General features: G+C 45.2%; 1 protein-coding gene across 3 annotated transcripts in view; it reads left to right on the top strand.

Moving 5' to 3' along the window:
- Positions 1–14,144, top strand: part of LOC115108701 (unconventional myosin-VIIa) — an 82,380-nt gene continuing 68,236 nt past the window's right edge. For 2 of the 3 annotated variants that reach the window (XM_065009353.1, XM_065009354.1), the window contains exons 1-4: positions 5–164; positions 619–661; positions 935–1,036; positions 13,909–14,061. In XM_065009353.1, the coding sequence (XP_064865425.1) occupies positions 644–661; positions 935–1,036; positions 13,909–14,061 (273 nt within the window). In that variant the 5' untranslated portion in view covers positions 5–164; positions 619–643. Of the gene's footprint in view, positions 165–618; positions 662–934; positions 1,037–13,908; positions 14,062–14,144 lie in introns of all 3 variants that reach the window. The other variant, XM_065009356.1, reaches the window with a different exon arrangement.

Here is a 14,144-nt window from a genome sequence, read left to right on the forward strand (position 1 = left end):
CATAGCTCACTGTCCTCCTGTTTCCTGGTTCACAGTACTGTCTCTTTTATTTCTCTTGGACGGACTGGACAGGACAGACAATTGAACGGTGGCTGAGGACTGAACTGTCTACAGGACCAGGGAGAGCTTTCTAATAGACCTCTACAGCAATATAACCTCTACAGGTAAGACATGGGCTGCTATAGTGGGTGGTTTGAACCGTAATTGTCTTAACTTAATGGGATTTAAATGGGATTTGATTCTTAATGGGATTTAAATGGGATTTGGTTCTTAATGGGATTCAGATTCTATTGAATCATTTGATTTCATATGAGACAGTGAAACCTAAACTTAAATTCAATATATTGGAGCAGGAATCACAAGGCCTTAACCATCAGCTGTCACAATGTGTCAATATTGTTTTACTGTAAAAAGGGAGTGGTCTTGGCTGACATGGCAGCCATTTTATACCACTGATATATTGTCTGTATCCAAAATGTCACACTATTCCCAGGATAGTGCAATACATTTTGACCAGGGCCCAATAGGGCTCTGGTCAAACGTAGTGCACTTCGTAGTGCACTTTCTACACGATATGGTTTCATATACACCTGTGTTTTTTTTTCTCTAAATCTATAGATTGGAGACGAGACATTTTTTAATCATGGTGGTTTTGAGGAAGGTAAGACACCTATTACTGTACTCTTCTAATACAAAATGTTTGAGATCTGCTTGTATGATTAGAAACAGGATCTATCCTCAACATTTGACAGAAAATATGTCACAGACTGAATTTAAACATTATTTCGGGAGAATAGTTAAAAGGATTTTAAGCAATATCTTTCATAGTATGTCTGTGCAGGTGAATTTTCCATAGTTTTATCTCAGTATGTAGTCCAGTATTCTTAGTATTGACTAAGTACATCACCCCCCCCCCCCCCCTCCCCTCCCACAGGGTGAATGGGTGTGGGTAGACTCCGGGCAGGGAGTGGCCATCGGAGCTGAGGTCAAGCTGACCGACACTGGAAAGCTGCAGCTCTTCGATGATGAAGGAAAGGTACTGTACCTAGTTACCTATCCAATACCTACCTGTACCTCCTACCTGTCTACTGGAAGGTACCTAGTTACCTGTCCAATACCTACCTGTACCTCCTCCTAACTGTCTACCTGGAAGGTACCTGTCACTTACCTGTCCAATACCTACCTGTACCTCCTAACTGTCTACTGGAAGGTACCTAGTTACCTGTCCAATACCTACCTGTACCTCTAAACTGTCTACTGGAAGGTACTGTACCTACTTGCCTTACTGTCCTGTCCAATACCTACCTGTACCTCCTAACTGTCTACTGGAAGGTACTGTACCTAGTTACCTGTCCAATACCTACCTGTACCTCCTAACTGCACTGGAAGGTACCTAGTTACCTGTCCAATACCTACCTGTACCTCCTAACTGTCTACTGAAGGTACTGTACCTATGTTACCTGTCCAATACCTACCTGTACCTCCTAACTGTCTACTGGAAGGTACTGTACCTAGTTACCTGTCCAATACCTACCTGTACCTCCTAACTGTCTACCTGGAAGGTACTGTACCTCCTAAGTTACCTGTCCAATACCTACCTGTACCTCCTAACTGTCTACTGGAAGGTACTGTACCTAGTTACCTGTCCAATACCTACCTGTACCTCCTAACTGTCTACTGGAAGGTACCTAGTTACCTGTCCAATACCTACCTGTACCTCCTAACTGTCTACTGGAAGGTACCTAGTTACCTGTCCAATACCTACCTGTACCTCTAAACTGTCTACTGGAAGGTACTGTACCTAGTTACCTGTCCAATACCTACCTGTACCTCCTAACTGTCTACTGGAAGGTACTGTACCTAGTTACCTGTCCAATACCTACCTGTACCTCCTAACTGTCTACTGGAAGGTACCTAGTTACCTGTCCAATACCTACCTGTAGCTCCTAACTGTCTACTGGAAGGTACTGTACCTCCAATGTTACCTGTCCAATACCTACCTGTACCTCCTAACTGTCTACTGGAAGGTACTGTACCTAGTTACCTGTCCAATACCTACCTGTACCTCCTAACTGTCTACTGTAAGGTACCTAGTTACCTGTCCAATACCTACCTGTACCTCCTAACTGTCTACTGGAAGGTACCTAGTTACCTGTCCAATACCTACCTGTACCTCCTAACTGTCTACTGGAAGGTACCTAGTTACCTGTCCAATACCTACCTGTACCTCCTAACTGTCTACTGGAAGGTACTGTACCTAGTTACCTGTCCAATACCTACCTGTACCTCCTAACTGTCTACTGGAAGGTACTGTACCTAGTTACCTGTCCAATACCTACCTGTACCTCCTAACTGTCTACTGGAAGGTACCTAGTTACCTGTCCAATACCTACCTGTACCTCCTAACTGTCTGCCTGGAAGGTACTGTACCTATGTTACCTGTCCAATACCTACCTGTACCTCCTAACTGTCTACTGGAAGGTACTGTACCTAGTTACCTGTCCAATACCTACCTGTACCTCCTAACTGTCTACTGGAAGGTACTGTACCTAGTTACCTGTCCAATACCTACCTGTACCTCCTAACTGTCTACTGGAAGGTACTGTACCTAGTTACCTGTCCAATACCTACCTGTACCTCCTAACTGTCTACTGGAAGGTACCTAGTTACCTGTCCAATACCTACCTGTACCTCCTAACTGTCTACTGGAAGTACTGTACCTAGTTACCTGTCCAATACCTACCTGTACCTCCTAACTGTCTACTGGAAGGTACCTGTCCAATACCTACCTACCTCCTACCTGTCCAATACCTACCTGTACCTGTACCTCCTAACTGTCTACTGGAAGGTACTGTACCTAGTTACCTGTCCAATACCTACCTGTACCTCCTAACTGTCTACTGGAAGGTACTGTACCTAGTTACCTGTCCAATACCTACCTGTACCTCCTAACTGTCTACTGGAAGGTACTGTACCTAGTTACCTGTCCAATACCTACCTGTACCTCCTAACTGTCTACTGGAAGGTACTGTACCTAGTTACCTGTCCAATACCTACCTGTACCTCCTAACTGTCTACTGGAAGTTACCTGTCCAATACCTACTGTACTGGAAGGTTACCCAGTTACCTGTCCAATACCTACCTGTACCTCCTAACTGTCTACTGGAAGGTACTGTACCTAGTTACCTGTCCAATACCTACCTGTACCTCCTAACTGTCTACTGGAAGGTACTGTACCTAGTTACCTGTCCAATACCTACCTGTACCTCCTAACTGTCTACTGGAAGGTACTGTACCTAGTTACCTGTCAATACCTACCTGTACCTCCTAACTGTCTACTGGAAGGTACTGTACCTAGTTACCTGTCCAATACCTACCTGTACCTCCTAACTGTCTACTGGAAGGTACCTAGTTACCTGTCCAATACCTACCTGTACCTCCTAACTGTCTACTGGAAGGTACTGTACCTAGTTACCTGTCCAATACCTACCTGTACCTCCTAACTGTCTACTGGAAGGTACCTAGTTACCTGTCCAATACCTACCTGTACCTCCTAACTGTCTACTGGAAGGTACTGTACCTCAGTTACCTGTCCAATACCTACCTGTACCTCCTAACTGTCTACTGGAAGGTACTGTACCTAGTTACCTGTCCAATACCTACCTGTACCTCCTAACTGTCTACTGGAAGGTACTGTACCTAGTTACCTGTCCAATACCTACCTGTACCTCCTAACTGTCTACTGGAAGGTACTGTACCTAGTTACCTGTCCAATACCTACCTGTACCTCCTAACTGTCTACTGGAAGGTACCTAGTTACCTGTCCAATACCTACCTGTAGCTCCTAACTGTCTACTGGAAGGTACTGTACCTAGTTACCTGTCCAATACCTACCTGTACCTCCTAACTGTCTACTGGAAGGTACTGTACCTAGTTACCTGTCCAATACCTACCTGTACCTCCTAACTGTCTACTGGAAGGTACCTAGTTACCTGTCCAATACCTACCTGTACCTCCTAACTGTCTACTGGAAGGTACTGTACCTAGTTACCTGTCCAATACCTACCTGTATCTCCTAACTGTCTACTGGAAGGTACTGTACCTAGTTACCTGTCCAATACCTACCTGTACCTCCTAACTGTCTACTGAAGGTACTGGAAGGTACTGTACCTCCTAACTGTCTACTGGAAGGTACCTAGTTACCTGTCCAATACCTACCTGTATCTCTAACTGTCTACTGGAAGGTACTGTACCTAGTTACCTGTCCAATACCTACCTGTACCTCCTAACTGTCTCACTGGAAGGTACTGTACCTAGTTACCTGTCCAATACCTACCTGTACCTCCTAACTGTCTACTGGAAGGTACTGTACCTAGTTACCTGTCCAATACCTACCTGTACCTCCTAACTGTCTACTGGAAGGTACTGTACCTAGTTACCTGTCCAATACCTACCTGTACCTCCTAACTGTCTACTGGAAGGTACTGTACCTAGTTACCTGTCCAATACCTACCTGTACCTCCTAACTGTCTACTGGAAGGTACTGTACCTAGTTACCTGTCCAATACCTACCTGTACCTCCTAACTGTCTACTGGAAGGTACCTAGTTACCTGTCCAATACCTGTACCTGTACCTCCTAACTGTCTACTGAAGGAAGGTACCTAGTTACCTGTCCAATACCTACCTGTACCTCCTAACTGTCTACTGGAAGGTACTGTACCTAGTTACCTGTCCAATACCTACCTGTACCTCCTAACTGTCTACTGGAAGGGTACCTAGTTACCTGTCCAATACCTACCTGTATCTCCTAACTGTCTACTGGAAGGTACTGTACCTAGTTACCTGTCCAATACCTACCTGTACCTCCTAACTGTCTACTGGAAGGTACTGTACCTAGTTACCTGTCCAATACCTACCTGTACCTCCTAACTGTCTACTGGAAGGTACTGTACCTAGTTACCTGTCCAATACCTACCTGTACCTCCTAACTGTCTACTGGAAGGTACCTAGTTACCTGTCCAATACCTACCTGTACCTCCTAACTGTCTACTGGAAGGTACTGTACCTAGTTACCTGTCCAATACCTACCTGTACCTCCTAACTGTCTACTGGAAGGTACCTAGTTACCTGTCCAATACCTACCTGTACCTCCTAACTGTCTACTGGAAGGTACTGTACCTAGTTACCTGTTACCTCCTAACTGTCCAATACCTACCTGTCAATACCTACCTGTACCTCCTAACTGTCTACTGGAAGGTACTGTACCTAGTTACCTGTCCAATACCTACCTGTACCTCCTAACTGTCTACTGGAAGGTACTGTACCAGTTACCTGTCCAATACCTACCTGTACCTCCTAACTGTCTACTGGAAGGTACTGTACCTAGTTACCTGTCCAATACCTACCTGTACCTCCTAACTGTCTACTGGAAGGTACTGTACCTAGTTACCTGTCCAATACCTACCTGTACCTCCTAACTGTCTACTGGAAGGTACTGTACCTAGTTACCTGTCCAATACCTACCTGTACCTCCTAACTGTCTACTGGAAGGGTACCTAGTTACCTGTCCAATACCTACCTGTACCTCCTAACTGTCTCTACTGGAAGGTACTGTACCTAGTTACCTGTCCAATACCTACCTGTACCTCCTAACTGTCTACTGGAAGGTGTACCTAGTTACCTGTCCAATACCTACCTGTACCTCCTAACTGTCTACTGGAAGGTACTGTACCTAGTTACCTGTCCAATACCTACCTGTACCTCCTAACTGTCTACTGGAAGGTACTGTACCTAGTTACCTGTCCAATACCTACCTGTACCTCCTAACTGTCTACTGGAAGGTCCAATACCTACCTGTACTGTGTCCTGGAGGTTGTACCTAGTTACCTGTCCAATACCTACCTGTACCTCCTAACTGTCTACTGGAAGGTACTGTACCTAGTTACCTGTCCAATACCTACCTGTACCTCCTAACTGTCTACTGGAAGGTACTGTACCTAGTTACCTGTCCAATACCTACCTGTACCTCCTAACTGTCTACTGGAAGGTACTGTACCTAGTTACCTGTCCAATACCTACCTGTACCTCCTAACTGTCTACTGGAAGGTACTGTACCTAGTTACCTGTCCAATACCTACCTGTACCTCCTAACTGTCTACTGAAGGTACCTGTACCTACCTGTACCTTACTAACTGTCTACTGGAAGGTCCAATACCTACCTGTACCTCCTAACTGTCTACTGGAAGGGTACCTAGTTACCTGTCCAATACCTACCTGTATCTCCTAACTGTCTACTGGAAGGTACTGTACCTAGTTACCTGTCCAATACCTACCTGTACCTCCTAACTGTCTACTGGAAGGTACTGTACCTAGTTACCTGTCCAATACCTACCTGTACCTCCTAACTGTCTACTGGAAGGTACTGTACCTAGTTACCTGTCCAATACCTACCTGTACCTCCTAACTGTCTACTGGAAGTTACTGTACCTGGTTACCTGTCCAATACCTACCTGTACCTCCTAACTGTCTACTGGAAGGTACCTAGTTACCTGTCCAATACCTACCTGTACCTCCTAACTGTCTACTGGAAGGTACTGTACCTAGTTACCTGTCCAATACCTACCTGTACCTCCTAACTGTCTACTGGAAGGTACTGTACCTAGTTACCTGTCCAATACCTACCTGTACCTCCTAACTGTCTACTGGAAGGTACTGTACCTAGTTACCTGTCCAATACCTACCTGTATCTCCTAACTGTCTACTGGAAGGTACTGTACCTAGTTACCTGTCCAATACCTACCTGTACCTCCTAACTGTCTACTGGAAGGTACTGTACCTAGTTACCTGTCCAATACCTACCTGTACCTCCTAACTGTCTACTGGAAGGTACTGTACCTAGTTACCTGTCCAATACCTACCTGTACCTCCTAACTGTCTACTGGAAGGTACTGTACCTAGTTACCTGTCCAATACCTACCTGTACCTCCTAACTGTCTACTGGAAGGTACTGTACCTAGTTACCTGTCCAATACCTACCTGTACCTCCTAACTGTCTACTGGAAGGTACTGTACCTAGTTACCTGTCCAATACCTACCTGTACCTCCTAACTGTCTACTGGAAGGTACTGTACCTAGTTACCTGTCCAATACCTACCTGTACCTCTAACCTGTTACCTCCTAACTGTACCTCCTACTGGAAGGGTACCTAGTTACCTGTCCAATACCTACCTGTACCTCCTAACTGTCTACTGGAAGGTACTGTACCTAGTTACCTGTCCAATACCTACCTGTACCTCCTAACTGTCTACTGGAAGGTACTGTACCTAGTTACCTGTCCAATACCTACCTGTACCTCCTAACTGTCTACTGGAAGGTACTGTACCTAGTTACCTGTCCAATACCTACCTGTACCTCCTAACTGTCTACTGGAAGGTACTGTACCTAGTTACCTGTCCAATACCTACCTGTACCTCCTAACTGTCTACTGGAAGTACTGTACCTAGTTACCTGTCCAATACCTACCTGTACCTCCTAACTGTCTACTGGAAGGTACTGTACCTAGTTACCTGTCCAATACCTACCTGTACCTCCTAACTGTCTACTGGAAGGTACTGTACCTAGTTACCTGTCCAATACCTACCTGTACCTCCTAACTGTCTACTGGAAGGTACTGTACCTAGTTACCTGTCCAATACCTACCTGTACCTCCTAACTGTCTACTGGAAGGTACTGTACCTAGTTACCTGTCCAATACCTACCTGTACCTCCTAACTGTCTACTGGAAGTACTGTACCTAGTTACCTGTCCAATACCTACCTGTACCTCCTAACTGTCTACTGGAAGGTACTGTACCTAGTTACCTGTCCAATACCTACCTGTACCTCCTAACTGTCTACTGGAAGGTACTGTACCTAGTTACCTGTCCAATACCTACCTGTACCTCCTAACTGTCTACTGGAAGGTACTGTACCTAGTTACCTGTCCAATACCTACCTGTACCTCCTAACTGTCCTGGAAGGTACTGTACCTAGTTACCTGTCCAATACCTACCTGTATCTCCTAACTGTCTACTGGAAGGTACTGTACCTAGTTACCTGTCCAATACCTACCTGTACCTCCTAACTGTCTACTGGAAGGTACTGTACCTAGTTACCTGTCCAATACCTACCTGTACCTCCTAACTGTCTACTGGAAGGTACTGTACCTAGTTACCTGTCCAATACCTACCTGTACCTCCTAACTGTCTACTGGAAGGTACCTAGTTACCTGTCCAATACCTACCTGTACCTCCTAACTGTCTACTGGAAGGTACTGTACCTAGTTACCTGTCCAATACCTACCTGTACCTCCTAACTGTCTACTGGAAGGTACTGTACCTAGTTACCTGTCCAATACCTACCTGTACCTCCTAACTGTCTACTGGAAGGTACTGTACCTAGTTACCTGTCCAATACCTACCTGTACCTCCTAACTGTCTACTGGAAACTGTACCTAGTTACCTGTCCAATACCTACCTGTACCTCCTAACTGTCTACTGGAAGGTACTGTACCTAGTTACCTGTCCAATACCTACCTGTACCTCCTAACTGTCTACTGGAAGGTACTGTACCTAGTTACCTGTCCAATACCTACCTGTACCTCCTAACTGTCTACTGGAAGGTACTGTACCTAGTTACCTGTCCAATACCTACCTGTACCCTCCTAACTGTCTACTGGAAGGTACTGTGCCTAGTTACCTGTCCAATACCTACCTGTACCTCCTAACTGTCTACTGGAAGGTACTGTACCTAGTTACCTGTCCAATACCTACCTGTACCTCCTAACTGTCTACTGGAAGGTACTGTACCTAGTTACCTGTCCAATACCTACCTGTACCTCCTAACTGTCTACTGGAAGGTACTGTACCTAGTTACCTGTCCAATACCTACCTGTACCTCCTAACTGTCTACTGGAAGGTACTGTACCTAGTTACCTGTCCAATACCTACCTGTACCTCCTAACTGTCTACTGGAAGGTACTGTACCTAGTTACCTGTCCAATACCTACCTGTACCTCCTAACTGTCTACTGGAAGTACTGTACCTAGTTACCTGTCCAATACCTACCTGTACCTCCTAACTGTCTACTGGAAGGTACTGTACCTAGTTACCTGTCCAATACCTACCTGTACCTCCTAACTGTCTACTGGAAGGTACTGTACCTAGTTACCTGTCCAATACCTACCTGTACCTCCTAACTGTCTACTGGAAGGTACCTAGTTACCTGTCCAATACCTACCTGTACCTCCTAACTGTCTACTGGAAGGTACTGTACCTAGTTACCTGTCAATACCTACCTGTACCTCCTAACTGTCTACTGGAAAGTACTGTACCTAGTTACCTGTCCAATACCTACCTGTACCTCCTAACTGTCTACTGGAAGGTACTGTACCTAGTTACCTGTCCAATACCTACCTGTACCTCCTAACTGTCTACTGGAAGGTACTGTACCTATTACCTGTCCAATACCTACCTGTACCTCCAACTGTCCTACCTGTACCTCCAATAACCTGTCTAACTGTCTGGAAGGTACTGTACCTAGTTACCTGTCCAATACCTACCTGTACCTCCTAACTGTCTACTGGAAGGTACTGTACCTAGTTACCTGTCCAATACCTACCTGTACCTCCTAACTGTCTACTGGAAGGTACTGTACCTAGTTACCTGTCCAATACCTACCTGTACCTCCTAACTGTCTACTGGAAGGTACTGTACCTAGTTACCTGTCCAATACCTACCTGTACCTCCTAACTGTCTACTGGAAGGTACTGTACCTAGTTACCTGTCCAATACCTACCTGTACCTCCTAACTGTCTACTGGAAGGTACTGTACCTAGTTACCTGTCCAATACCTACCTGTACCTCCTAACTGTCTACTGGAAGGGTACCTAGTTACCTGTCCAATACCTACCTGTACCTCCTAACTGTCTACTGGAAGGTACTGTACCTAGTTACCTGTCCAATACCTACCTGTACCTCTAACTGTCTACTGGAAGGTACTGTACCTAGTTACCTGTCCAATACCTACCTGTACCTCCTAACTGTCTACTGGAAGGTACTGTACCTAGTTACCTGTCCAATACCTACCTGTACCTCCTAACTGTCTACTGGAAGGTACTGTACCTAGTTACCTGTCCAATACCTACCTGTACCTCCTAACTGTCTACTGGAAGGTACTGTACCCCTAGTTACCTGTCCAATACCTACCTGTACCTCCTAACTGTCTACTGGAAGGTACTGTACCTAGTTACCTGTCCAATACCTACCTGTACCTCCTAACTGTCTACTGGAAGGTACCTAGTTACCTGTCCAATACCTACCTGTACCTCCTAACTGTCTACTGGAAGGTACTGTACCTAGTTACCTGTCCAATACCTACCTGTATCTCCTAACTGTCTACTGGAAGGTACCTAGTTACCTGTCCAATACCTACCTGTATCTCCTAACTGTCTACTGGAAGGTACTGTACCTAGTTACCTGTCCAATACCTACCTGTACCTCCTAACTGTCTACTGGAAGGTACTGTACCTAGTTACCTGTCCAATACCTACCTGTACCTCCTAACTGTCTACTGGAAGGTACTGTACCTAGTTACCTGTCCAATACCTACCTGTACCTCCTAACTGTCTACTGGAAGGTACTGTACCTAGTTACCTGTCCAATACCTACCTGTACCTCCTACCTCCTAACTGTCTACTGGAAGGTACTGTACCTAGTTACCTGTCCAATACCTACCTGTACCTCCTAACTGTCTACTGGAAGGTACTGTACCTAGTTACCTGTCCAATACCTACCTGTATCTCCTAACTGTCTACTGGAAGGTACTGTACCTAGTTACCTGTCCAATACCTACCTGTACCTCCTAACTGTCTACTGGAAGGTACTGTACCTAGTTACCTGTCCAATACCTACCTGTACCTCCTAACTGTCTACTGGAAGGTACTGTACCTAGTTACCTGTCCAATACCTACCTGTACCTCCTAACTGTCTACTGGAAGGTACTGTACCTAGTTACCTGTCCAATACCTACCTGTACCTCCTAACTGTCTACTGGAAGGTACTGTACCTAGTTACCTGTCCAATACCTACCTGTACCTCCTAACTGTCTACTGGAAGTACTGTACCTAGTTACCTGTCCAATACCTACCTGTACCTCCTAACTGTCTACTGGAAACCTGTATCTCCTAACTGTCTACTGAAGGTACTGTACCTAGTTACCTGTCCAATACCTACCTGTACCTCCTAACTGTCTACTGGAAGGTACTGTACCTAGTTACCTGTCCAATACCTACCTGTACCTCCTAACTGTCTACTGGAAGGTGTACCTAGTTACCTGTCCAATACCTACCTGTATCTCCTAACTGTCTACTGGAAGGTACTGTACCTAGTTACCTGTCCAATACCTACCTGTACCTCCTAACTGTCTACTGGAAGGTACTGTACCTAGTTACCTGTCCAATACCTACCTGTACCTCCTAACTGTCTACTGGAAGGGTACCTAGTTACCTGTCCAATACCTACCTGTACCTCCTAACTGTCTACTGGAAGGTACTGTACCTAGTTACCTGTCCAATACCTACCTGTACCTCCTAACTGTCTACTGGAAGGTACTGTACCTAGTTACCTGTCCAATACCTACCTGTACCTCCTAACTGTCTACTGGAAGGTACTGTACCTAGTTACCTGTCCAATACCTACCTGTACCTCCTAACTGTCTACTGGAAGGTACTGTACCTAGTTACCTGTCCAATACCTACCTGTACCTCCTAACTGTCTACTGGAAGGTACCTAGTTACCTGTCCAATACCTACCTGTACCTCCTAACTGTCTACTGGAAGGTACTGTACCTAGTTACCTGTCCAATACCTACCTGTACCTCCTAACTGTCTACTGGAAGGTACTGTACCTAGTTACCTGTCCAATACCTACCTGTACCTCCTAACTGTCTACTGGAAGGTACTGTACCTAGTTACCTGTCCAATACCTACCTGTACCTCCTAACTGTCTACTGGAAGGTACTGTACCTAGTTACCTGTCCAATACCTACCTGTATCTCCTAACTGTCTACTGGAAGGTACCTAGTTACCTGTCCAATACCTACCTGTAGCTCCTAACTGTCTACTGGAAGGTACTGTACCTAGTTACCTGTCCAATACCTACCTGTACCTCCTAACTGTCTACTGGAAGGTACTGTACCTAGTTACCTGTCCAATACCTACCTGTACCTCCTAACTGTCTACTGGAAGGTACCTAGTTACCTGTCCAATACCTACCTGTACCTCCTAACTGTCTACTGGAAGGTACTGTACCTAGTTACCTGTCCAATACCTACCTGTATCTCCTAACTGTCTACTGGAAGGTACTGTACCTAGTTACCTGTCCAATACCTACCTGTAGCTCCTAACTGTCTACTGGAAGGTACTGTACCTAGTTACCTGTCCAATACCTACCTGTACCTCCTAACTGTCTACTGGAAGGTACTGTACCTAGTTACCTGTCCAATACCTACCTGTACCTCCTAACTGTCTACTGGAAGTACTGTACCTAGTTACCTGTCCAATACCTACCTGTACCTCCTAACTGTCTACTGGAAGGTACTGTACCTAGTTACCTGTCCAATACCTACCTGTACCTCCTAACTGTCTACTGGAAGGTACTGTACCTAGTTACCTGTCCAATACCTACCTGTACCTCCTAACTGTCTACTGGAAGGTACTGTACCTAGTTACCTGTCCAATACCTACCTGTACCTCCTAACTGTCTACTGGAAGGTACTGTACCTAGTTACCTGTCCAATACCTACCTGTACCTCCTAACTGTCTACTGGAAGGTACTGTACCTAGTTACCTGTCCAATACCTACCTGTACCTCCTAACTGTCTACTGGAAGGTACTGTACCTAGTTACCTGTCCAATACCTACCTGTACCTCCTAACTGTCTACTGGAAGGTACCTAGTTACCTGTCCAATACCTACCTGTACCTCCTAACTGTCTACTGGAAGGTACTGTACCTAGTTACCTGTCCAATACCTACCTGTACCTCCTAACTGTCTACTGGAAGGTACCTAGTTACCTGTCCAATACCTACCTGTACCTCCTAACTGTCTACTGGAAGGTACTGTACCTAGTTACCTGTCCAATACCTACCTGTACCTCCTAACTGTCTACTGGAAGGTACTGTACCTAGTTACCTGTCCAATACCTACCTGTACCTCCTAACTGTCTACTGGAAGGTACCTAGTTACCTGTCCAATACCTACCTGCACCTCCTAACTGTCTACTGGAAGGTACTGTACCTAGTTACCTGTCCAATACCTACCTGTACCTCCTAACTGTCTACTGGAAGGTACTGTACCTAGTTACCTGTCCAATACCTACCTGTACCTCCTAACTGTCTACTGGAAGGTACCTAGTTACCTGTCCAATACCTACCTGCACCTCCTAACTGTCTACTGGAAGGTACTGTACCTAGTTACCTGTCCAATACCTACCTGTACCTCCTAACTGTCTACTGGAAGGTACTGTACCTAGTTACCTGTCCAATACCTACCTGTACCTCCTAACTGTCTACTGGAAGGTACTGTACCTGTCCTGTACACCTGAATGTTTTTGTGAAATATTGTTATGTGTAATGTCCTCTTTTTGTTGGGGTTTCTGTTTACTATTTTATCTTGAACCACTCCACAAAATAACTTCTCATGAGGACATTTATTCATTTATTTTTGGGGTTATTTAAAGTGAAATGAAGAGCTGGATGTTTTTTTTTGTGTTTTTTTGGTCTGTGAAATCTCAGAATGAAATATTTCTCCTGATATTGTGATATATTGTGATATATTGTGATATATTGTGATAGTGTCATTGATCGTTGCAGGAGCACGAGATCAACAAGAAGAAAGAGGATGGATTCCGGCCCATGCACCCTACGTCTGTTAACGGAGTGGACGACATGATCAGACTGGGAGACCTCAACGAGGCCGGGCTCCTCAGGAACCTCCTGGTCCGACACAAGGACGGGATCATCTATGTTAGTATATTACATACATGTCAATTATTTAGTCCCTATTCATATCATTGTATCTGTAATCCACAATTATTGCACCCCCCCCC

This window comes from Oncorhynchus nerka, linkage group LG24 (assembly GCF_034236695.1).
Source record: "Oncorhynchus nerka isolate Pitt River linkage group LG24, Oner_Uvic_2.0, whole genome shotgun sequence".
NCBI lineage: Eukaryota > Metazoa > Chordata > Actinopteri > Salmoniformes > Salmonidae > Oncorhynchus > Oncorhynchus nerka.